The sequence below is a fragment of the Tamandua tetradactyla genome, chromosome 20 (assembly GCF_023851605.1).
Source record: "Tamandua tetradactyla isolate mTamTet1 chromosome 20, mTamTet1.pri, whole genome shotgun sequence".
Classification (NCBI taxonomy): Eukaryota; Metazoa; Chordata; class Mammalia; order Pilosa; family Myrmecophagidae; genus Tamandua; species Tamandua tetradactyla.
This window is the reverse complement of record NC_135346.1, coordinates 3,701,155-3,727,621: the sequence shown is the minus strand read 5'-3', so window position 1 is coordinate 3,727,621 and position 26,467 is coordinate 3,701,155. Positions and strand designations below refer to the sequence as shown.

At 40.9% G+C, this 26,467-nt stretch overlaps 1 protein-coding gene and 1 long non-coding RNA gene across 2 annotated transcripts in view; both read left to right on the top strand.

Moving 5' to 3' along the window:
- Positions 1-318: 318 nt before the first annotated feature.
- On the top strand, positions 319-1,233 carry LOC143664770 (vomeronasal type-1 receptor 4-like). The gene has a single exon (XM_077138160.1). The coding sequence runs from the start codon at positions 319-321 to the stop codon at positions 1,231-1,233; it is 915 nt and encodes a 304-aa protein (XP_076994275.1).
- A 16,859-nt stretch (positions 1,234-18,092) lies between these two features.
- The window catches only part of LOC143664403 (uncharacterized), a 50,941-nt gene continuing 42,566 nt past the window's right edge, over positions 18,093-26,467 (top strand). Inside the window, exon 1 of the long non-coding RNA XR_013166408.1 lies at positions 18,093-18,201. This is a non-coding gene — a long non-coding RNA (uncharacterized LOC143664403). The remainder of the gene's footprint in view (positions 18,202-26,467) is intronic.

Sequence of the window (26,467 nt, the reverse complement as noted above, 5' to 3'; positions counted from 1 at the left end):
AGAGAAGCTACTTAACCTTCTGTGTTTATGTTCTCTCCTTTACAATGAAAGTGAGAGTTATGCCCATCACAGAAATATGTGAAAAAAGAAGTCACCACATGTCTTGACCTCATAGCAGAGATTCAAACAATATAAGTGCTCTTTAAAGCAACTATTGAAAACATTTTCACAGGGGACCAACTTTGAAAATTTCTAAGAGGAACTAATGATAAGTGCAGAATATTGGATTTCAGTTGACATCATAAATGTAGCCATCACCTCCTAATTCCATGCCGGTTTATCTGGCTCTGAAGACAAATAGTCATTGGGACTGACAGAATGGCCTCCAGAGATTTGACAATGGGCATTATTCACTTATCACAGACTCTATTTGGAATCCTGGGGAATTTCCTACTTCTATACCACTACAGCGTACTTTATTTTTCTGGCTGTCAGCCAAGAGCCACTGATTTGATTCTCAAGCACCTGCTGATAGCTAATTCTTTAGCTCTCCTCTGCAAAGGAGTCCCGCAGACAATGGCAGCATTTGGGTTGAAAGATTTCTTCAACGACTTTGCATGCAAACTTGTTTTCTATCTTCACAGAGTGGGCAGGGGTGTGTCCTTTGGCAGTACCTGCCTTTTGAATCTCATTCAGCTCATCATCATCAGCCCCAAGAATTCCAGGTGGGCAGAGCTTAAAACGAAATCCCCCAAGTCCATCAGCTCTTCTATTTTGGTCTGCTGGATTTTGCACATGTTGGTAAATATCATTGTCCCTTTATATTTGACTGGCCTAAGGTGGAATGTAAACATCACAGGGAACAAAGAATATGGATACTGTTCTTCTGTAGTTCATGATGAAATCACTACCTCACTGTATGTAGCATTGCTAGTCACACCCGATGTTTTGTGTTTGGGGCTCACAATCTGGGCCAGCAGCTCCATAGTTTTTATCCTGTACAGGCACAAGAAGCGGGTCCAACATCTTCATAGAACCAACATCACCCCAAAATGCTCTCCTGAGTCCAGAGCTACCCAGAGCATCCTCACCCTGATGAGCACTGTTGTATTCTTTTACACCCTCTCTTCAATCTTTCAAGTTTGTATTGTTCTTTTGAATAATCCCAGCTTGTTGATGGTGAACATCTCTGCCTTATGCAATACATGTTTCCCAGCTACCTGTCCCTTTATTCTCATGAGCCATGATTCTAGTTTATACAGACGCTGCTTTGTCTGCTTAAGGTATGCATGATCCTCTAATGTTATTAGAAATAAATAAGGTACTTTCTTTTTCACAAAATTCAGTTGATTATTCAGTGATTCCAAAAAAAACTGGTAAGCATATGATGAATGAATTACATTTAAAAAAAATAGTCAACTTGAGAAACTGGATCTGGTCAATTCTAAAGAATACACAGCAATATCAATTGTAACAAATAGTATATATGTATATTGTAAATAATGATGTAATTTAAGTTTTATTAATACTTTTAGTAGTTCAAATTCTATACAATAATACAGTGGTAGATACTGAAACAATCTGGAGGTAATGAGAAAGTCTTTAAATGCATTACTTTAAATGTGACCTATTAAATTTTTCCAGAAATCAACTAAGCCTGGAATTGTTGAAAATATTCCGTAAGAATGGCACAGCCTGTAAAACGACAGTTAAAATAACTGAAGAAAATAATGTCCCCAAGGAATGATGGTGAATCATGGGGCAAAGTTGGAGTACAAATTCAGTTTAAGTAAGTAGGTATACTGGGGTCAAGTTATAAAATCTGTATGTTGCATCCTTTGAGAAATGATAATCATTCAAAACGTGATTATGTGGAAAGTGATAACTATATCTAAAACATATACATGAATAGATGGCCAAATTAAAATGAATGGAACAATAGAGAGCACAAACACATATTTTGTTAGATATTTTAAAAATCACGAGTCAACTATTTCCAATCACAGTAATCATGAATTCTTGGATAAAAGTGCATGGACTTTGGAACCTGTAGAAAATTCACATTTCTGTATAATCTGAAGATACCAACGAGCCATGTAGACAGAAAGATATCTGGTAGGGCACTCTGTGTCTGTAAGCTGAGGCACTCAAGTGGAGCCATATATTAAACTGAGAGCACAGTAGGAATAGTCATTCGGAGGGGGGAGAATTATGAATCTGTTTTGTTTATGTAGAGATGGTGGCATATGGATTTCCATATGGAAAGGAGCAAAATAATTATTGCTCAGGTAGAGAAAATATTTTAATGTACTTATTTCTGCCTTTACATTGTAAAGCTAATACAACGTATTATAATTTGATAATTTGTGGAGGAAAATAATTAGCTTTCCTTAATAAATATGTACATATACTAAAACTTTTGTCACAAAAATATGGAATTATATTGTAGCTCACATGAGACACATGGAAATGTTTTTCACGTATTACATCACAAAGTACGATGCAGTAGATAATTAAACAGACTGACAGATACATAATATCTACATACATACATGCATACATAGACACACACATACACATATATTTATATATGTGTACATTTACATATGCATATATGTATTATAGATATGTTTCATGTGTATATACTTTACATAAAAATATTTGTATTCATATATGCATATGTGTGTATATATATGAATGTCTCACTGTGGTTACATCTTATATAATTATAGTGCAGTAATGATAAACAACATTATGCTAATAAATTTAAAATAAAAGTATAATATCTATAAAATATTGATTGCCAAACTGAATTAGGGCCAATTGGAACTTGTGAAAACATAACTACTTATTTGGAACCTCAACTAAAATGTCATAGGTTTGTAGAAAAGTTTTACAAATTTTCTAAATATAGCTTAATCTCCTCCTTTACAAACTATTTTATAAAACAGAAGAAAATAAGAGAATCTAGGAAAATTTTATAGTCATGAGTTTTTCATAACGTCACTTTGAAAAGAATATATCTTCTAATTACATTTCAAAATGAATAATTAATATGAATTTAAAAACTGGCTGTTTTGAGCTTATTCCAGCAATGTAGAATATCTAAATATGCTTATGTAATAAACCATAGTGAAAAATAAATGAGAAGATTATATTCATTGTGTTGTTTGAGAAAACCCCTTCCACCTTTCAACATATGTTTTATATTAAGAAATATACCTTCATCACTTGAGGATTAAAGGACACATTCTGATGTCCTGCAACCATCAAAACCTATACAGAGCTTCATATGATTGATAAGCAGTTAGAAGCTTTTCCATTAAAGTCAGGAGTAAGTCAAGAATTAATCCTCGAATGGCCCTTGAACTCAGGGACGTGGCAGAATTTCTGTCAATGGACGTGACGATGAATGTTAATGATGAAAAGAGCGAGAGGGCTCTCTGCACCTGAGGCTCGCATGGCTCTATGAGTTTGTTGTCCTCATTGGGCATTTTAGATTGTAAGACCCTGGCCTCCTCCTGAGCGTTCACGTCAGCCCCCAGGTGCCTCCAGATGCGCCAGTTAGAGAGCCAAGGTTTAAACAGGGAACCAGGTGAGCGCAGCGCGCAGCTCTGTCAGCACAGCCAGCAACACCTAAACAGTGCATCACTGCAGTCAGTGAGAATCTGCAGCCCTGGAGAAAGGCGATATAGTCCTGGGTCAGAATCCAGTGTAAAAACCACAGGAAGATGTCATGGGAAACACATGCACACACCTACCTCACAAGTAGTATGTATATCTTTAACCATAAAAATAATCCAATTTTGAAGGACATAATTATAAAATATTAGTAAAGGATGGTAAAAATGATTGATAAAAATATTCACAGATAGAAAGACAAAAGAGCATATACATAAAAATTCTGAATTGATCTATAATTTTAAAATATATATTTTTTAAACTCCACACAATTTTATGTGCATGGCATGCGTGTGTATGGAACTTTACAAGCTATCCGTGGACTATCAGTGCTTTAATGAGAGTGTGAATATTAGCAAACATATATGAGACTAGAAAAAAGGAAATGCTTTCCTTCATATATCAGCACTTTCTAAAATTAAAATAATTAAGTCCAGTGATGTTCGCATTGAGAATAGAAAAATAAACCAGTGCGACGAAATTCCGAGCTTAGAGCACAACCTGTGCAGATATAGATCATTCACCCCCACCCCATGAAGATACAGATATTTCTATTTTAAATTACTTTCAAATAGTTCAGGAAAAAAGGAAAAGAAAAATTTGAAATTATGAAATACCTAGAATAATGTCAAGCAAAAGACTATTCCCATCTGAATTTTCCTGAGATGAATTTTAATTTGAATGTGTAATTAAATTTATTATTTATTTCAGGAAATAAGAAATAGAAAAACAAACTAAAGTAGCGTATAGGAATTTATATCTGGAAAAAAAATTATTGTTCAAGTACAGCATAATCTGAGCCTCTAACTGTACATGCCAGGGCTGAGCCCACCAAGTTGTGAAACTGTCTGCTGGGAGATAATGTGAAATCGCACAAAGGCAGAGGCAGAGTTTGGCATTTAACATTCTAGTTTCTGTCTCCTACAAAGATAACCTCAGTCTTTCCTTATTCAAATGTGCTGTTCTAATTGCCTGATCCTCAGATATTTCTGAATCCAACTAGCCCCATACATTGACCCTCCACCAAGGCCCCAGCACCCAGGGGAGGATGTTTCTGGACCTAATTTCATGATATGGTTTGAGGTTATTCTCGTTTCTTAGACATAATAGATAAGTCGTCAAGCTGTGAACGGAAAGTTGGTCACAATGATCAAGTTTAATATGGGGCAGGGACATGAAATAGAACCTGAGTCATCTTCCTGAGAGCTGCCACAACTTCCTTCATTCAGAGAAGTAATTTCTGAAAATGGTAGAGGGTTGAAATGGAAGGGGGCAGTATACATTGTTATTAAGATTAAACTAAGATATGGGGAACAGATTCCAGCATTCTACATTCCCTTGGGAAGACAGCAGTCCATGGAGACAGGTGGCAGCGATTCATGGTGAAGAGATTCAGGAACACAGGCCTCACCACTCTGAAGCTAGAATCTGTCCATTCCCAAACTTCTAGTCCCAAAGTTGCCACTTTTTGACATAGGAAGCTACTGTTATCCTTTCTGGGGGGTTACTGGAGAAAATCTGTGAAATCACATATTTACGTTTAAGACAGCGAGAGAACAAGGGCATGGGCAATTGATTCTGATCCCAGATAGCATTTTTTAGTTAGATATTCTTATTTATACAAGACCAAGCTGTTTTTACAGACACTTTTGTGATATTATACTGCTGATGGCATTATTATAAAAAATAATTTATTTTTAAAATGGTATATCTAAATGGAAACAATTGAAAGCTCCCAGGATGGAGGTGGGTTCTCTCAGTCTTCTTCTATGTGTCCAAGCAACTTTTATAAGAAAGACAAGATCTCAATAAAAGTTGAACCTGACAAGTGCTTCCACAAAGCCTATGTTTGTGGGGTACCCTTCACCTATACCCCAAACCCAGTACAGTAAAAGATTCCACTCTCCATTACAAAAGGCAAAGATGGTTTCCATGCACTAGGATAATTTTCCTGAAACCTACAACCTGAAGATGGGTCCCTGGACCAGAGAAGTCCTGAAAGCTAGAGGGCTCAGCCTGTCCAGAACATCAGATAGTTCCATCTCCCTAGCCCATATTAGCAGACAGACCCTTCCCATATGGAAAATTTAGAATGGCCATAGCCCAAAAAACACCCCTAAAGAGAGGGATAGGAAGATCAAAGGTGATGGTGGAGTTATACAGAGAAGGCCGGGTTTAACAAATGAATGTGATTGCTGAATCATTACATTGATACTGCTTTTAGTCTCCAATATCTTAGAGCTGCTAGAAGCAAAAACTCTGAAATCTGCTCTACAACTAATTACAGTGCTGTACTTTGAAAATTTTATTGCCTTTTTGTATATATGTTATTTTTCATAAAAATTTTTTTTAAAAAGTCAATCATGAAGATAAAAAAAAATGTTTATTCCTTCTAGCCTCCTATATTCTGGAGCAGTTAGAAGAAAAAATCTGAGATGATGGTATGGTATATGGTAATCTATGACAAATTCTGGGATCTGTCCTGTAACTGCTTGTTGAAGAGTGCTTTGAAAACTATTGCTTTTTTTTCTTTGCTTTGTATATAGGTTATATTATACAATAAAAAAGCTATAAAGAAAGCAAAATATATTGGGAAAGAATAAATATCCTTGGTTATAAGGAATAAAGAACCTCTTATTACAAGATGTGTTTTAGTGAGATTTAATGAATCTATTAAATTTCACTAAATTGCTCCCTGAACCAAAAATGTCTCTCTGAGAAATCACTCCGAGGACAATATGAAGAATGGCTTTCTGGCTGAACACTAGAGGCACATGGCACATTCCCCAAGTCAGAAACAGGCGCTGGGCTGAGGAAGGTAAAAGTCACCCGCATCCTTCCCATCAGGTGAATGTCTTAGCTAGGATCACATGTATCCTGGGGGGAATGGAATGGAATCCCCCAAACACAGTTTCCTGTCCTTGAATCAATTTTCCTAGGAGGTTTCTTTCTTTCTGTGACTGTCCTGTCACCGACCAGACAACTTGCCCTACAAAGACAATCTTACAGCTCTGGGCATGGAACCATCACTATCCCTTGCCCTCACTGTCCGGTTGTGGGAAGCTTTAGTCACACACAGTTCTGTCCATCTATAGACTCTGCCTGAGCCAGGGACTGCATTTTTCAGGCTTTCCTGCCATACAGGAGGCCCTTGCCTAAGGGAAATTTTCTTCTCTAGGCCAATGACTCCCTTGTTCACCTGAGTCTGGGTCCCCCTACTGTGCATGAAGACACCTCCGGTGTAAGTAGATTTGGACTCTGTCAGACGCTGACACTCACATGGGTTTTACAAGAAACAGCTCAGGTCTTTGAGTTTTCATTTCCTGGCATGAAGCCACTGATATATTTGCTTTTACTTATCAGCACACCCTATTGCTTCTGTGGCAGGAAGTTGGTCATTTGCTTACCACTGTTTCTGTTAATTCTCTGCCCTGATCAGGATGACACTTCTGGTATGGGAGGTCCCCAATCCTGCATCCTTTTCTCTATGTGCTGTTGATTTGGGTACCCTAGTGTTCACTCTCTATTTGGATTAAATTCTTCTCCTGGATATTTGGATCATAAAGCCTCAAGGCTCTGTGGTTCAGCTGCTACCCACTGCTCCCCCAGCTACCACCCACTGCTCCACCCACTTTCTCCCTTGCAGAAAATTTGCAAGACCTTAGAAGCCATGATATGTGAAATCTCTTGTAGAACAACACCCACTGTCATTCCTGGGATCATTTCCATTCATTTATTAGTATTAAGCCCGGGCTGTGTTGTCCCTCATTTCCTCCAAAGCAGTTCCACTTTATCAACTTTTGACCACAATGCTTGGAGTAAATGTCTAAAATTCTCTGTTCTCCTTCCTAGAATGAGGGTCTCTGAGGCATGAGGAACATTATCAGATGCGGTCATTTCGAGATGTCCTTGCCTTCCTCACCACCAGAGGGAGGAGAGGGATAGTACTATCCAGGGGGATAAATCAGATGCTTGTGATCACCTATCTTCCTGAGATGCCAAAGAGATTCTTCCCAGGAAAAAGGCAACATTAGCCATGAAGTCAGTCTTAAAACATGAATGGTTCAGGAGAAATACACGTGGTAGAAAGGGACAGAATTGTGTTTTGCTTACTTTAAGCTACTCACACATTAAAGCACTTTTAAGGATGCATTTCACCTCAGTGACATTGACTTCTAGCATCCGTCCAGGGCCTATAGTGCAGGGAAGAATTCTTACAAGGCAAGGCAATGAGGTTCCTCACCCAACTGAGGAAGACAAATTTCAGGCTTACAAAGAAGAATAGATCTTCCTAGAGAGGGAAAACACAGTTTCAACTATCCCTGAGCTATGAAGAGCTGTACCAATTACCACCCTGAACAATCTGCATATCCTTGTGCATGAGTGCACCTTCTCGGCATTCTTTAGTTGCTGTTCATCTAGTTCTTCTTCGGTCCCTTGATAAACCATTCCCTGACTCCTTTCCTGAGTGACCAATAATATAATCTCTATCTTTCTGAGTCAGCCCCCAACCTGTCACTGATTAGGTTTGATAGTTTATCTAAGGCTATGCTAAAACCCCTACCCAACTACTTACCCAGCTGAAAGTTTGCAAAGTCTTCGCAGGGAAGGTTCTTGGGAAACCTCAATTTTCCTTAAATCCCTTCTGTTTTGACCCTTAAAAACAGACAGTCAAAGGAGTCCACGTTTGCATTTTGCATGAATTGTTCCTCATGATTTTCACTGAGACTGGGTCAGGGCCAAAGACTCTTGGATTCTTCTGAACTGGCCCAATTGGGCTTTAACTAATGATATTCTTATGCAATGCTATCATTTCTCAGGAGCCATTTGTGGATAGGAAAATTTTGAGAGCTGGTGTAAGGCACATAACCCCATGAGCCTGGACTGGCTGGGGTGAAATTGAGAGATAGAAAACTAAAGGCTTCCTAAAGTTTTTGACATTCAAAGACCTGTTGCAAGATTTCTTCCCATGTTTAGGGATCTAGAAGCTGATGAACACTGCATTTCTCCAGGTGTACTACAGTGCTCCAGAGGAGCTGGGGCACTTGAGTCTAAATTACTTCCAGAATCCAATTATCTTCACTTGCTTTGAAAATAATCCTTCAATTTTTTTTATTTATGCTGCTGAACCTGGAAATCCATTAAATTTATAAGAGAAGGAAGGTTTTTCAAAAAAACATTGTGTGAAGTTGGAGTGGGGCAACATTGGCAGATGTCTGCACCCAGGAGAGACTTAAATGTGGAGGCATTGTAGGGACAGAAAAGGCAAACTAAAAGAACTCTATGGAAATGAGCTTCCAGGGCCTATTTCTTTATTCTAACCAAGAAACATAGGGCTAGAATTAAAGAGAGTCTGCCAGTGTTAGAGTAGAGAACACCACTAGTGGAAAGTGAAAGGCAAGTGAGAGTGAGTCAATGTGACGAATTTAAATAGGGAGAATTTGATGTCTTCAGAAAGTATGAGGTGAGGGGTGTAAATGAAACCAGATATAGTGAGATTGGTTTGGGTAATAACTATTTACTATGAGTGTAAAATCTGGGGGTGGGAAAAGTTAAGTAGGAATATGAAATCTTATTTCAACACGGGCATTGGTGATAGTGAGTTGTGCTATGATGTTATAAATAAAAGGAAATTGAAGAAATCAAAGTAGACCTAAATAAGTGGAAAGACATTCTCTGTTCATGGATAGGATAGCTAAATATTATTCAGATGTCAATTCTACCTAAACTGATCTACAAATTCAATGCAATACCAATCAAAATTCCAACAACCTACTTTGCAGTTGGAAACATTAGTTATTATTTTAGTTTGCTAAAGCTGCCAAAAGGCAATATATCAGAAATGAATCGGCTTTTATAAAAGGATGGAAAAACTGGCAAACAAGAAGTCACAGCCCCTCATTCCTGAATTCACATTCCTCCATTCATCCATCACCTCAAGGCTTTCGTTCACATCCACTTCTCCAGTATCAATACCAGATGGCACCGGAACCATGGAATAGCATAGCCCAAGCAAGGGAAAGAGATACAAATGAGAAAAGAGGATATCAGTCACAGTTTCAGAAAAGAAAACAGGTCCTGTACTAACTAAGCTTTTCTTTCAGCAAGATCTCAAGAAGGTATATACAAGCTGTACATAATTGTAGGGCAGTTAGGAGTCAAAGAATTGTATATGATACTGAGCTGAATGGTCCTTTAGGAGTTGACGTTAGAAGTTCAAACATTGTGAGCCACAGGAATTAGGATGTAAGGTAAAATGAACTAAAACTATAATAGGGAGGCACACACATGTGCTTTATATTTGATTTATATCTGCCAAGTGCTTTCAAATGCAGAATCACCTTTGAGCCTCCCATCATCCCTGTGATGATGGTTCAGGTTTTATATGCTGCCTTATTGCTATGCTGTTAAGCTAAAGCTAGGTGTGGAAAATTCCAAATCCCCATTATGTTGAACCCCAATTTTCTTCTTCGTTCTGTTTTGATTGTTTCTGAGAACTAAGACAAAAACCCTCCACTCTTGTTGCACTTTGCCTTTCAGTTAAGTGGCTTCCTTCCAAGCTTTACTTTTCTTCAGGCATGCAGTCTTAGATTTGATTTAACCCTTTTCCTCCTGTACAGGACTGACTGGTGTCCCTGACCTAATCTAAACTGCCTCAACTCTCCCCTGAAAGAATTTAGCATGCTTATTCTTAAGGGAAGGCTGAGAGGTACTGGATCTGCTTCCAGCTAGTCAGGGTGGTAGTCCCTCCCTGCCAGGGTATAAAACTCATTTTCTATTCTATTAGAAGCTGAGAGGGGTTGATCCAGGTCTGGGACAGTGGTACATTCATGTGTGACCATTAGTTTAGATTGAAATGCTTGAAAATTGCAGGAGACAAATTTAACAAGAAGGTTAAACAAGCATTGGTCAAACATTGAGATCACAATTAGAGGTATAAGGTCACTAAGTAGTGAAAAGATCTAAGAGGTTAAGCTGACAAATGTCAGGTTTGCCCACCACTGTGATCCAGCATTTTCTGAGATATTTGGAGAAAGATTAAGATCATGAATGCTTTCTTGTGTTTTTTTCAGAGTGATTGACATAAAAGAAGCATTCTTCTTGCAGGAAGAGGCATGTTTCTCCTTGAGCTACAGCGAGCATGTCTAGAACTCACCTATTTTGGAGGGCTGCTGCAGCTAGAGATGAACATTTACATGAGCACATAAATGTTCTGTGAATTGAGCAATGTGGATGAAGCTGAGTTAATTGAACTGAGAGGTTGTGGCTAAAGTGATCACCGGCTATTATGCCTTCCACTTCCAGGCCTAATACCCAGTAAGAGGTATTAGGTTGAATATTGCTTATTTAGTGTGAGAGAAAGTGGAAAACAGAGACTTTTATAGGTTTACAGAAATTCAGGTAAGAGAGAGGGGACTGATGAAAGTCGGGTGCACAGACCATTCCACAAAAGGGAAGAATAGGTAAGTATTATTCCCACAGAGGGAGGAAACACCATCTTCAGGGCTGAGAGATATGCTGAAGGTCACTAGTCAACGGTCCATCCTTCCAGGATTTTTCTTCTATAGGTACAAAGTGGCCTGGAATGATGTTTATCCTGGGGGCGGTGAGTGGCTTTTTAAACAAGAGTTTCAGCCCTTCCAGAGGTTGGCTTTCACCGGCTTCTTTTTGATCAGGGTGCTCAGCTGATTCCTGGGAAGGTAGCTTCATTCTGGGCAGGTGGATCCAACTGTAAATTCTGCTGGCCTTGATTGCTGTTGGTGTAACAGGAACCACAGAATAAGTTTCCTTTGATTCTTGGCTCCACCTGAGAGCTTGGCCTGCTTTTTATTTTGCCAGGTGTTGATCAAGCCTGAATCTCGAGGTTTTACCTTAAGAGGAGGTAAATTTGACTCTGGGGGCAGGAAGAAAATGGGTCCCTAGGTTTTGTACAAGTTTTTGTGTGACTCTAGGGAATTGTTTTTTTGTTATATTGTTTTTCTTTGTTTTGTTTGTTTTTTTTAACTAAAGTTAATGAAAAGATGTAGCTCTTTTAAAAATGAGAAGACTTGATATCTCTATATAACCAAGAGCAGTGGAAAGTACAAGAAGCTGTTCTGATAAGCCACAGATTTCCTGTCTTTCACGCTGATTAATCAGTCAAGAAAACACATTTATGCCCTCTTTACTAAAAGGAGACCTATAATCCAAGGAAACGTTACTTTAAGGGGGAGAAAACTCAACTGACATTTACATAAATATTTATCAGTTGATACTAATGCTTTACAAGTTTTTTTAGACTCGCTAAATCTTACCGAACTCTCATCACAAGAAATAAATTTCCCTTTTCTGTGAACTTTCTGCAACGTTTTATATTTATTTAGGGTCTTGTCCAACATTTTTTCCTTCTTATTCTGTACACCTAGTCATATAGGAAAAAATTACTGTCTTTTTCTTTCTAATAAGAACTCACTTTTTGTATCTTTCACACTTAACTTATAAAAATACTTTTGGAAACAGGCTTCAAGCCAACATGCAATTACCATCAAAATTAAACTTATCAGAATAATGCTAAATACATAAAACATTTCGGCCAATGCATTTTGAAACAGAAATATATAATCCCTAGAAGAATCTATGGCATATGTGGGTGTTAAAATCTTCCCTAAAAAATACAGTGGTTTAATCCATGAAGTACTTTGCCTTTAGGATTTTGTTAAAAACATTTCAGGGTACAGTAGATTTATGCAGATGTCCACTATGACAGGATACTGAATGAGGGTGAAGCTGGCACACAAGTTGTGTATAACAGTCATTAAATGAGGGTGTTTGGAGGGATCCCCAGTGCTCTTGCCATTTGCCATGTTGTGGCTGCCCCTTTACCCACTCCTCTTTCATATCCTGGTCTGGGGTTACATCACAGGGGCTGGCACTGAGAGTGGGGCTTAGGTTCTCTGTGGTCATAAGGAGTACACCCTGGGGACAAGGACAAACCCAAGGTAAAGAACTTGTCAGACAAAGCTTGGAACCCCTGTTCAGCTAAAAAATTTACAAAAGACAATTATGTCCATGAGGGAGGTTTCACAAGTGAGACGGCAGACTGAAAAATCATCCACATACTGAGGAAGGGCACTAATTTCTAACTGTAGGGAGATGAGGTTCTGTGCTAGTGCTTTTCTAAGGAGACAAGGACTGTTTCTAAATCCTTGGGGCAGAGCTGTCCCAATGATCTGGGTGGGGATAGTGTCTCCCCTCCCCTTCCACTCACAGACGAATAGAAACTGTGAATCCGATGTAAAGGTATGTAGATTCCTTCCTAGAAGCGGAATGGAACACTTTGACTTAGAGATGACTTAGAAGAACACTACCAGGGAACTGAAGACTAGAAGAATGTCAACAACTTGGTGGGAGAAACGTGTGGTGAAGGCTGGAGACAAGATTCCCATCTACCGCTACTGTGGGATGGGCCCTTGTGGAGAAGAATCCGGAGTGAGACATTCAATACAGAATATGTGGCTCCTGTATCAAATAAAAATTAATGGTCTTACCTTCAATGTCAAGAGTCACCTTGGGCTTTTCAAGATTGATGCTCTTTGGTGTGGTCCAGGGAGCCACTGGCCATAGACCCCTTCAGCCCAGGTCAGGGGCAGTCAGTAGGACCCGTAGAGACGCCTCACTTTGCCTTGGGGGCTTGATGCACTCTCAGGCCAGTGTCCAGCATTCCAGCATCTTGGACAGGGTCCAGGGGGTTCTCTCATCCCCAGGGCTTCTTTCATCCTTGGAGGCATTTCTCCTCCAGTGTCCTGACTCCACACTGATGGCAGTTTCCAAGTGGCTTTTGCCCAAAGTAGCCCAATGGTGGCTGCTTACTGTTTATATTCAGAGTTATAATCCCTGCCTTATTCTGGTCTACCCTTGCCCCATCTCTCTGTTGTCCCATCCCAATTATTGAAGAAGAGTGGTATACCTTTTCATAGCTTCCATTAGTTTCCCCTGAAACAAAGAAGAATTCTGCTTATTTTCCTTTGTTATGCTCTGTGCAGTATTATGACTTTCATTAAGATCTCACTGTCCCCTTAAGGTAGTATACTTTATAAGCCCTGCTCATAGCCCTGTCCTGATAAGACCACTCTCCTTCCCCTTTAGGGAATATCAAAGCCAAGTGTGCTGTTTTGAGGCTATTGCTCTCCATACTACAACCTATCCTGGGGCCAAGGAGCATTACAATAAGAATTAGCTTTTTAATTTGGAGGTTGATAGGCCATTCTGCTGGGAGTGGGGGGCTATGAATCAGGATATCGGATGCCCTACCCATACTGCTGAAAGGAGAGACTGATAGGGACGTTCACTCACTGAGGCCCAGTGTCCCACGTACCCATGAACTGGGGGGCTTTCTGTAGACACCCTCTGCCCCCACCATCCTCATGGGAGAGAAAACCAGGGACTGAGAGATGGGTGGTCTGGGTGCACCTCGCTAACTCACAAACCAGACTCAGGGGCTTGTAAGCCAAAATTCTTACCCAGATGACTCCGAGCCAATCCTCTGTTCCTTTTTAGTCCTTGGAATAGGAGTTTAAGGAAATTCTTCGCTCATAACTTAATCTAAGAACCACCATAAAGAAAGAGTTTGGAGGGACGGGGGTCCCTTGTTGCTTGGACCTTTTGTGGACTAGGGAGAAGCATTTAGATGGTCAGTAGCTAACAAGGGGCTGCCTATGGGGGTGGCCTCTATGCCTCCTTCAAAGTAGGAGGTGTGAAAGAAGGTCCGTGGGAGAATGTCTTCTGGGGAGGGTTGTGAGAAAAGAAGGGAATCGGGCCAAAGACAAATTACCTCAGTGGTTATTTAGGGGTTAGGTGATGAACTTAGCTACTTTATAGGAGGTCTTTAGATTTAGAGTTCTCCAACATACCCAGCAGGGGATGTAGGACACAAAAGGAGAAAATTCAAGCAAGACTAGGAAGATGTGACAGGAAAGATAATCTGTTGGAATGGAAGGAGGGGAGAACTGAAAATATAGAAATCTTTAAGGCAGGCTGGGGGACCAGGAATCATAGTACCTAGACCCATCTTGAAATCCCCTTGAACAGACCTGAGAGAGGCTCCAGGGACATTCTGTGAAGCCTGTCCTTCAGAGCTGCAGTAAGGAACCAACACAGGCAAAAGGTTTGCAGAGGTAGAGACCTCATTTGGCTAAGGCCCAACTTTTCCTCCAAGAAGTAGGAAATGATTGAGGTTTAGGGTAAACAGAGGAGGTTGTCTAGTGTGGCCGAGGGGCCAATCGCAAAGAAGGTATGAGAGGAGTTCTTGAAGAATGGTAGCAGGGGAAAAGTGAGCAAACAAGAGGGAGTAGTGCCAGCTATGACTATCCCCAGCCAGCTGATAAGAAAGTAACATGAAAGAAGCTGATGAGGGAGGAAACTGAACAGTGACTAAGTCACAGAAGAAGACACTGGGAGTCAGGAGTAGGGAGGATTGGGTGAAGAGAAGGATGAGCAGTAAGGAAGAGAGCATAGAGTGAGCCAAACACTGATTATAAACAAAAGGCAATGATGATGAATATAACAGAGGCAAGAAAGAGAAAAGAATCAGCCAAGAAGACTGACAGGACTCAGTGTCCTGTTAAAATCTGCACTTACGGAGTGCAGATTTTAAGGGTAGGTGCAAACGGAAAATCCTGTCCTCCTGGCTGCTTAGCCAAAATCTTGTTAATGGAGCTCCGCTGACACCTGTCTCTGGTATTGGTGTGGATTTTAGTCAATTGAAAGAATTCAAAGATGAACAAAGCAGATAGCAGCAAACAGCAAATGTGTTGAGCTGTTAGTACAGTGGAGGTAGATCACCGCAGATATGCTCAAGGTAGAGATAGGCTGCAAGTAAGCTAGGTTGGGGTTTTAAATGCTGGCTTCTTGCTGTGGTGTTAAGCTAAAGCTACATGTGGAAAATTACAAATCCCCCTTCATGCTTGTTCTAGTTTGCTAGCTACCAGAATGCAGCCCACCAGAGATGAATTGGGTTTCCATTTCAAAAGAGGATTTATTTAGTTAACATAAAGTTCTTCAGAGGAAAGGCAGCTAACTTCAACTGAGGTTCTTTCTTATGTGGGAAGGCACAGGGCAATCTCTGCTGGCCTTCTCTCCAGGCCTCTGGTTCCAACAACTTTCTGCATTTCCAAAGGCCTGGGTTGAGCAAGTGCTGAGAGGAGCCATGCTGAGCTGCTCTGACTGTGCTATGTTGTGTTCTCTCATTTAAGCACCAGCCAATTAAACAAAACATCATTCATTGCAGGAGACACACCTCCTACCTGACTGCAGATGTAATCAGCAACAGATGAGGTTCACATGCCATTGTCTCAGGTCCACAGCATAGAACTGGGCACTCACCTGGCCAAGTTGACACCTGAATCTAACTAACATATGTCCACCCCTTGTCAGCTTGGCAACTGCATACATCACCTTAAACAATATTATAGTGCAAAAACAATTCTCTTCCAGCTGTGGACCTATGAATCTCAAAACAAATTATCTGCTGTCAATATGCAAAGGAGTATATTCACAGAATACAGGTTTTCATTTCCATAGGGAGAACTTGGAAGAAGCACAGGAGTCACAAGGCCCAAACCATTCTGAAAACCTGCAGGGTAAATACCACTGGATTTCAGAGTCTGAAAGTCATTTATCCTTCAGCTTTAGAAAGTAGCAGACCCACCCTTTCCACAGGCCTATGCAGTGGCCCACCTCTTTCCAATCAACCTCGGAGGACAATGAGGAGACCACCTTTTTCTCGGTTCTAACCTTTTCAAGGCAGCAGGGCCGTACCTTGGCTCTCTGCCATTTCTGGGGCACAAGCTCAACCCCTCCATGTGGTGGCAGCCAGGATCTCCCCAGTCCTCAAGGAGCATGCTGTACCTTTTCCAAGGCCTGAGGTGGCACAACTCTTCCATGGCAATGAGGTGGGAGACTCATCCTCTCCATGTATATGAGTGAGTACACTCTCCTGGCTGAAGTTTCTTGGCTTCAGATCTGAGCTTCTATGGTTCTCACTTTGCAAACTCCAATTTGTCCCTTTTGTGTCCCACTTTGTCTAGATTGGCAGTGGTTTCATTTACATCGACAGTCTCTTCAAGCACTCCAGGACTTCTCCATCATTCTCTTCACAGTTCCTCCAAATTGTTCCCCTTATCCATCCAAAAAACTGGCCCAACATGTCTGGTGTTTGCAAACTGCTGCAGCACCCCACTTCTCCAGTACCAAATCTGTTCTAGTTTGCTAGCTGCCTGAATGCAACACACCAGCGACGGATTGGCTTTCAATAAAAGGGGATCTATTTAGTTAGCATATAGCTCTTCAGAGGAAAGGCAGCTAACTTTCAACTGAGGTTCTTTCTTTTGTGGGAAGGCACAGGGCAATCTCTGCTGGCTTTCTCTCCAGGCTTCTGGGTTCCAACAATTTTCCCTGGGTTGATTCTTTTCTGCATCTCTGAAGGCCTGGGTTGAGCTGTGAGTGCTAAGCTGTGAGTGCTAAGCTGCAATATGCTGAGCTTCTTGGGCTGTGCTATGTTGAGCTCTCTCATTTAAGCAACAGCCAATTATACAAAACATCATTCATTGCAGCAGGCACACCTCCTAGCTGACTGCACATGTGATCAGCAACAGATGAGGTTCACATGCCATTGGCTCATATCCACAGCAACAGAACTAGGCACCTTCACCTGGCCAAATTGACACCTAAATCTAACCACCACAATGCTCAAACCCTCCTTTCTCCTCTTTCTGTTTGTTTCGACTGTTTAAGAGAACTAGGAAAAAAATCACTCAGGCTTGGTGTACTTTCCTCCTAATTAAGCAGTTTTCTCACTTGCCTTACTTTTCGTTAGTATGCAGTCTTACATTTGATTTAACCCTTTTGCACTCTTAAAGGACTGACTAGTGTCACTGGCCTCTGGTGACCTGTACTAATCTGCCTCACCAGCTTATGATTCCTTTCTGTTAAAGTCTCTCTGATATCTATATGTGATGTCTATAGACATTGTAGACATGGTGTCTCGTGAGGCGGGATTACTATTGAATAGTCAGTCACTTATATTTCAGTGTTCTTTCTTTGTCTTTCTTTTTCTTTTCATTGATTATGAAACACAAGACAAGACAAGTTTTGGGGCCCCAACTCTCACTATCCTCTGTATGGGTAAATTTCATATATTTTTCATGAATATTCTTACTTGTCGCATTGAATTACTCCTAAATATAGCAGCTGAAAAAAGAAACATCATTTTCTCACATAGTTTCTGAGCATCCAGAATATAGTTAGTTTAGCTTTCTGGTTGTGTCTCAGACTCTCTCATAAAGATGCAGGTAATATAGTGGCTATGTTCATATGAAGCTCAACTGTAGTTAAAGGTCCTAATTCAACCTCAGTCATGTGTTGTTGGCACACTATAATTCCCTACCTATGCTGCTTAGAGCTGATTATGACATCATAGCTCACTTCTCCCAGAGCAAGTAATGACAGGGGGAGAGAAAAAAAGTCAGTTTATTTATAACCTAACTCAGAAGTGACACACCATCATTTCTGCTGTATTTTTGGTCACTCCAGTATAATGTGCAGGTGACTACAAAAAGTGTAAATGTCATGAGTTATAGATCATTGGAGTTCATCTTGGAGGCTGGCCATAAACTACTGAAATTTGGTGGGAATTGATTCTGAAGTATAACTTAGCCTAAAATGAGTTATATAAAGTTTTTTAATTTCTTCCAAATTACATAATCTGAAATCACAGTGATCAATCATCAGAATAATTTTTACTAATTGTCATGGTTAAGGACAGGTGTCAACTTGGCCAAGTTGTGGTACCTGTTCATCTGATTGGGCAAGCGCTGGCCTGTCTGTTGCAATGAGGACATTTCATAGGATTAGGTCATGATCACGTCAGCTACATCCACAGCTGATTCCATTTGTAATCAGACAAAGGGGAGTGTCTTCTGCAATTAGTGATGCTAAATGCAATCATGGGAAGCCTTTTAAGGAGGACTCAGAGGAGACAGGTTCCATTCCTGCTTTGGCTGGTGAGCCTCTCCTGTGGAGTTCATCCAGGCCATCCATTGGAGTCATCGGCTTCACATCCTGCCCTGTGGATTTTGGACTTTGCGTTCCTACGGTCACGTGAGACACTTTCATAAATTTTATACTTGCAAGTGTTCCCTGTTGATTCTGTTTCTCTAGAGAACCCTAACTAATACATCTTGGCACCAGGAGTGGGGTCTTAAGGAACAGAATCTTAAAAATGGGTTTTTATGAATGGTTTTCTACTCTGACTGGACTCAGAGACACTAAGGACTCTGATTCCTGTAATCAGAATGACACTCCCAATCCATGGAGTGAGTTGGCAAAGGAGATAGTCAAAATATCATCATTCGATTCTCCTAATGCTTCGCTTGTACGAAGCCAGACTCTGGGGGATAATGTTTTTGACACCTTAACAGAGTTTTGTAGAAATAAGAGTTATAGAGATGTTGGTTGGTTGTTGTTAGATACACTGTCTACATTAAAGGGTGAAAGGGATGGGCTTAAGACTTCAAACGAGAAGCTTAAGCACCGTCTGAAAGATGTAGAGGTTTCTATGAGTATCCTGAAGGAAAATCTTATTTCCTGTAGCCGTAGACTTGAGATCTCTGAAAATCAGACTCAGAATTTATTGTTAGAGTAGCAAATTTACAACGTAAATTCTTGTTGGAGCTGTATAAACAAAAGAGTTCTAGGTCAAGGGAACAGAAGTCTAACCTGAATTACAAAAACACAGAGTCACGGCCCCTTAATCAATTTCTAGACTTGAAACAGTTTACAGACCCTGAGCCCGTTGAATGAAAGGGAGGCCAGGTCCCTATGGGAGAGAAACCTGTTACACTGCCACAAATTTATACTGTTAATCTTCCTCTAAGTCTTCCCCAAGGAGACCGACGGCCTATTACCAGGGTAACTGTGCATTGGGGAAAAGGAAATGATCAGATATTTCGGGGATTATTAGACACTGGTTCAGAAGTGACATTAATTCCAGGGGACCCAAAACATCACTCTGGACCACCAGTCAGAGTGGGGGCTTATGGAGGCCAGGTGATCAATGGAGTTTTAGCTCAGGTCCATCTCACAGTGGGTCCGGTGGGCCCCTGGACCCATCCTGTAGTTATTTCCCCAGTTTCGGAATGTATAATTGGCATAGACATACTGAGCAACTGGCAGAATCCCCACGTTTGTTCTCTAACTCGTGCAGTGAGGGCTATTATGGTGGGAAAGGCCAAGTGGAAGCCACTAGAACTGCCCCTACCAAGCAAAATAGTAAATCAGAAGCAATACCGTATTCCTGGAGGGATTGCAGAGATTACTGCCACTCTTAAGGACTTGAAAGATGCAGGGGTGGTGATTCCCACCACATCCCTGTTCAACTCTCCTATTTGGCCTGTGCAGAAAACAGATGGGTCCTGGAGAATGACAGTGGATTATTGTAAACTCAACCAGGTGGTAACTCCAATTGCAGCTGCTGTTCCAGATGTAGTATCATTGCTTGAGCAAATCAATACATCCCCTGGTACCTGGTATGCAGCTATTGATCTGGTAAATGCTTTTTTTTCAATAGCTATTAGTAAGGACCACCAGAAACAGTTTGCATTCAGCTGGCAAGGTCACCAATATACTTTCACTGTCCTACCTCAGGGGTATATCAACTCTCAAGCCCTATGTCATAATCTTGTTCGCAGAGACCTTAATCATTTCTGCCTCCCACAAGACATCACACTGGTCCATTATATTGATGATATCATATTGATTGGACCTAGTAAGCAAGAAGTAGCAACTACTCTAGATTTACTGGTAAGGCATTTGCGTGTCAGAGGATGGGAGATAAATCCAACAAAAATACAGGGGCCTTCCACCTCAGTAACATTTCTAGGTGTCCAGTGGTGTGGGGCATGTCGAGATATCCCTTCTAAGGTGAAGGATAAATTGCTGCATCTGGCCCCTCCCACAACCAAAAAAGAGGCACAACGCCTAGTTGGTCTTTTTGGATTTTGGCAACGACATATTCCTCATTTGGGTGTGCTACTCCGGCCCATTTATCGAGTGAACAGAAAAGCTGCTAATTTTGAGTGGGGACCTGAACAAGAGGAGGCTCTGCGACAGGTCCAGGCTGCTGTGCAAGCTGCTCTGCCACTTGGGCCATATGATCCAGCAGATCCAATGGTGCTGAAAGTGTCAGTTGCAAATAGAGATGCTGTCTGGAGCCTTTGGCAGGCTCCTATAGGAGAATCACAATGCAGATCCTTAGGATTTTGGAGCAAAGCCTTACCATCTGCTGCAGATAACTACTCTCCTTTTGAGAAACAGCTTTTGGCCTGCTACTGGGCCTTAGTAGAGACTGAACGCTTAACCATGGGCCACCAAGTTACCATGAGACCTGAGTTGCCTATCATGAGTTGGGTGTTGTCTGACCCACCAAGCCATAAAGTTGGGCATGCACAGCAGCACTCTATTGTAAAATGGAAATGGTATATATAAGATAAAGCCAGAGCAGGTCCTGAAGGCACAAGTAAGTTACATGAAGAAGTGGCACAAATGCCCATGGTTTCCACTCCTGCTGCCGCATTACCTTCACTTTCCCAGACCAGAGCTATGGCCTCTTGGGGAGTTTCTTACATTGAATTGACTGAGGAAGAGAAAACTCGGGCCTGGTTTACAGATGGTTCAGCACGATATGCAGGTACCACCCGAAGGTGGACAGCTGCAGCATTACAACCCCTTTCTGGGATGTCCTTGAAGGACAGTGGTGAGGGGAAATCCTCCCAGTGGGCAGAACTTCGAACAGTGATCTTGGTTGCTCATTTTGGTTGGAAGGAAAACTGGCCAGAGGTGCGTTTGTATACTGACGTATGGGCGGTTGCTAATGGTTTGGCTGGATGGTCAGGGACTTGGAAAGACCATAATTGGAAAATTGGTGACAAAGAGATCTGGGGAAGGAGTATGTGGATAGACCTTTCTGAGTGGGCTAAAAACATGAAGATATTTGTGTCCCATGTGAATGCACACCAGAGGGTGACTTCAGCAGAGGAAGATTTTAATAATCAAGTGGATAAGATGACCCGTTCTGTGGATACCAGTCAGCCTCTTTCCCCAGCAACTCCTGTTATTGCCCAATGGACTCATGAGCAAAGTGGTCATGGTGGTAGGGATGGAGGTTATGCATGGGCTCAGCAACATGGACTTCCACTCACCAAGGCTGACCTGGCTACAGCCACTGCTGAGTGCCCAATCTGCCAGCAGCAGAGACCCACACTCAGCCCCCGATATGGCACCATTCCCCGAGGTGACCAGCCAGCTACATGGTGGCAGGTTGATTACATTGGACCACTCCCTTCATGGAAGGGGCAGCGATTTGTTCTAACTGGAATAGACACATACTCTGGATATGGGTTTGCTTTCCCTGCATGCAATGCTTCTGCCAAAACTACCATCCGTGGACTTACAGAATGCTTTATCCATCATCATGGTATTCCACATAGCATTGCTTCGGATCAAGGAACACACTTCACAGCAAATGAAGTGTGGGAATGGGCACATGTTCATGGAATTCTCTGGTCTTACCATGTTCCCCATCATCCAGAAGCAGCTGGATTGATAGAACGGTGGAATGGCCTTTTGAAAACTCAATTATGGTGCCAACTAGGTGGTAAAAACTTGAAAGGCTGGGGTAATATTCTCCAGGAAGCTGTGTATGCTCTGAATCAGTGTCCACTGTATGGTGCTGTTTCTCCCATAGCCAGGATCCATGGGTCCAGGAACCAAGGGGTGGAAATGGGTGTGGTGCCACTCACTATTACCCCTAGTGATCCACTAGGAAAATTTTTGCTTCCTGTCCCTGCTACCCTGAGTTCTGCTGGTCTACAGGTTTTAGTTCCAAAATGGGGTGTGCTTCCTCCAGGAGAAACAACAATGATACCACTGAACTGAAAGTTAAGATTGCTACCTGGTCACTTTGGGCTACTTATGCCTCTGGATCAACACACCAAGAAGGGGATTACATTATTGTCTGGGGTAATTGACCCTGACTATCAGAAGGAAGTAGGACTGCAACTACATAATGGAGGTAAAGAAGAGTTTTCTTGGAATATAGGAGATCCCCTGGGGCGTCTATTAGTACTACCATGCCCTGTGATTAAAATCAATGGAAAACTGCAATAACACAATCCAGGCAGGACTACTAATGGCTCTGAAACTTCAGAAATGAAGGTTTGGGTCACCCCACCAGGCAAAGAACCACGGCCAGCTGAAGTGCTTGCTGAGGGGAAAGGGAACATGGAATGGGTAGTGGAAGAAGGTAGTGATAAATATGAACTTCGACCATGTGATCAGTTACAGAAATGAGGACTGTAATGCTGTTTTGTTAATGTTATACTATTTAAGTTGTAAGATATCAAGTTTAAGAATGAATGTTGCCCAAGGATTTGCACGCTATTCTGGAGAGATTTAATGTGTTTCCAGTTATATGCAGGACAGTTGAGTATTGTCAGGTAAAAGAAAAAAATGTGTGCTTATTTGTTTTCATTTGGAAATTAAGTATGGTCTAAGGTGAGATATATATATGTGCCAAGTTGACAAGGGGTGGACTGTCATGGTTAGGGACAGGTGTCAACTTGGCCAAGTTGTGGTACCTGTTCATCTGATTGGGCAAGCGCTGGCCTGTCTGTTACAATGAGGACATTTCTTAGGATTTGGTCATGATCATGTCAGCTACATCCACAGCTGATTCCATTTGTAATCAGACAAAGGGGAGTGTCTTCTGCAATTAGTGATGCTAAATGCAATCATGGGAAGCCTTTTAAGGAGGACTCAGAGGAGACAGGCTCCATTCCTGCTTTGGCTGGTGAGCCTCTCCTGTGGAGTTCATCCAGGCCCTCCATTGGAGTCATTGGCTTCACAGCCTGCCCTGTGGATTTTGGAGTCTGCGTTCCTACGGTCACGTGAGACACTTTCATAAATTTTATATTTGCAAGTGTTCCCTGTTGATTCTGTTTCTCTAGAGAACCCTAACTAATACACTAATATTTTAGAAAATTAACTTGATTAGAATATTTTTCAAAATTACTAAAAATCAAAAATTGAAAACCACCCGACTTGCAAAAAGCATTGATTTTCATGATCACTGCTTTGCAGAACTCCAACTTGTGTGATATAGCGGCTGTTTTCCATCATTACAGTAAATCATTTTTGAATTTTTTGGAAACAATGTCAAAAAAGCTGTTCAAGTGGGTATTAATTATTCCAGAATCTTAAATTTTTTAGCTGCTATAACAAACACCAATAGATGGCTTAACAACTGGAATTTATTGGCTCACAGTTTGGAAGACTAGGAGACCAAATCAAGGCATAGACGTGGCTTGTTTTCTTCCCGAAGTCTGTAGCACCGAGGTGCTGACTTGTGTATCTGCCTCCTTTCACTTGGTAATCTTTCTTCTTCTGTCTGCTCTTCTAGTTTCTGTTGATTTCTGGCTTTTCTTTGTGGCCTTCTTTGTCAAACCATTGCCTAAATTTCTTCTCTTCATGAGGGACTCCAAAATTACAGATTAAGGTCTGCCCTGATTCAGTTGTGACAAAGTGTTAGAATAACATCTTCGGGAGATCCTATTTACACGTTAATTCACACCCAAAGGAAGGTGGGATAAAATTAGGAATATGTCTTTCATTTGGGTACAAAATTCAATCTATCCAAATCAATTCATTTTTCATTTAGAGACACATTGTTTAATCCAATGTACTCAGAAAGTATTAATAAGAAAAAAATATTAATTGAACCAATTTTTGTCAATTATTATTTTTGATCATTTTTTTTCATTTTATCGTGTTTTAAGTACATTTTTGATAAAAATCCCAGTGTTGCGTATGTAGCTCATTCAGTTAATGAACATCTTTACAACACTATCTAATTAGTAAAGCTAATAGTCATTGTCAAATCAGTTAGCCCAATTACACTTCATTTTGTCAGAAGAAATCTGACTTTACTTTTCAATTTAGATACATGTTTTCTTCCTGTCCCTGGGAGGGGCACTTTCAACTTCTGAATTTTAATTCTTTGAGGGAAACTATGAGACCGGTAGCTGGCCTGGATGAAGGAAGTACAGCTGCCTTTGATATTTCTCATCAAAGTTCTTTGCTTTCCTTTCACAGGATTCCTACATTCAGTGGTAATGTGTGTGTGTGAGCACACATGTGCTTATGATGAGATGAGATGATATTAGTTGAGATGATGTCTTCACTGCTTAACATCATGACAGCTCACTTGCTATTGCTGAATTCAAAATATCCTAATATGGCCCCAAACTGCCCTCTTTCTAATCCTACTCTTTTCCCTTAACATGAAATCCTATAGCATTCAAAGAAGAATTGAGTAAAGTTGCATTGACTGATGCTAATGTTTCACAGCATCCCTATTTTTTGGCAGAAAGGGTTAGCAATGAGGTATTTCCCTCTGGACCAGTGGTCATGGTCCTTCACAGGCAAATCCCAGGTATGTGCTATCAGGTGAGGTTGTGGAAAACTAATGGAACTCAGTGTGTCACTGAGTGTCTCCATTGCTAAAGAGGGTGATCTCATCACACTCCTGCCTCTCAACAATGTTTTAAAAGCTTAAATCAATTCCTCCTTAAAAATGGCACTATTTTTAAGACTTGGTTGATGAGAAACTGTGGAATGGTGCATTTAATAGCTAATTATTGTTATGAAAATAAAAAGTCACCCTTGCTCTTGGTGCTTGCTGAATTTCTGTCACTTGTGAAAGCCAATGATTTTCCTTCCCTTTAATCCCTTTTGGTTTATGCAAACAAGTAGATTATTTTATATTGTGGGGTTCATGGAAAAACTTAGAGGAAAGGCTCAGGGCTTTGAAATTTATAACCCACCTGAGGCCAGCTGAACATGTTCCTGGTCTTCTCTTCTACAGAGTTTTCCCATGTGAGTACAAGTAATTTAAAAACAAAGTAATTTGAAACAAAGATATAAGGAACAGAATAAAAAAAAATCTCACATTCTTCACTTTAGATATTGAAATGTTGAATCTTATTATCTCTCTCCTAAAAACTGCTAATAACTGTCTCTCACTTTACATTCATTACCACTTCCCTATTTCCACCCTGAACTTCACCAGCAATCTCTTTGTCAGTATTCCTTGACTTCTCACAAACTCTTGATACTTCTGTGAAAGTGAGTCCTCTGGTTTCTGGTAATATCAGCTATGCCAGTTTGAAGCTATTATGTACCCAGAAAAGCCATGTCCTTTAATATTCATTCAACATTGCTGAGAGGAATCTTTCTTGTTGTTTCAGTTGATACATGACTCACCCATTTGTGAGTGGTAACTTTTGATTAGATGGTTTTCATGGTGATGTGTCTCTACCCATGCAAGGTGGGGTTGCTTACTGGAGTCCTTTAAGAGGGAGGCATTTTGGAAAAAGCTTTAGAGCCACCATAACCAACAGAGGCCATGCAGCCAGAGACCTTTGGAGCAGAAGGAAAATATTCCCAGGGAAGCCTTATGAAATGAGGAGAGAAAGTTAGCAGACATCTCCATGTGTCCTCTCAGCTGAGAAAGAAACCTCGATTTTCATTGGCTCTTTCTTTGGAGTTAGAGTATCTTTCCCTTGACACCTTAATTTTGACATTCTCATGGCCTTAGAACTGTAAACTTGCAACTTAATAAATTCCCTTTTTAAAAGTCATTCTGTTTCTGGTATATTGCATTCTGGAAGCTTCAACAAACTAAACCTCAGTGAATACCACCCTGATCAGGTATTCATAACTATTCAATGCTTTCCCATGGCACACAGGATAAATG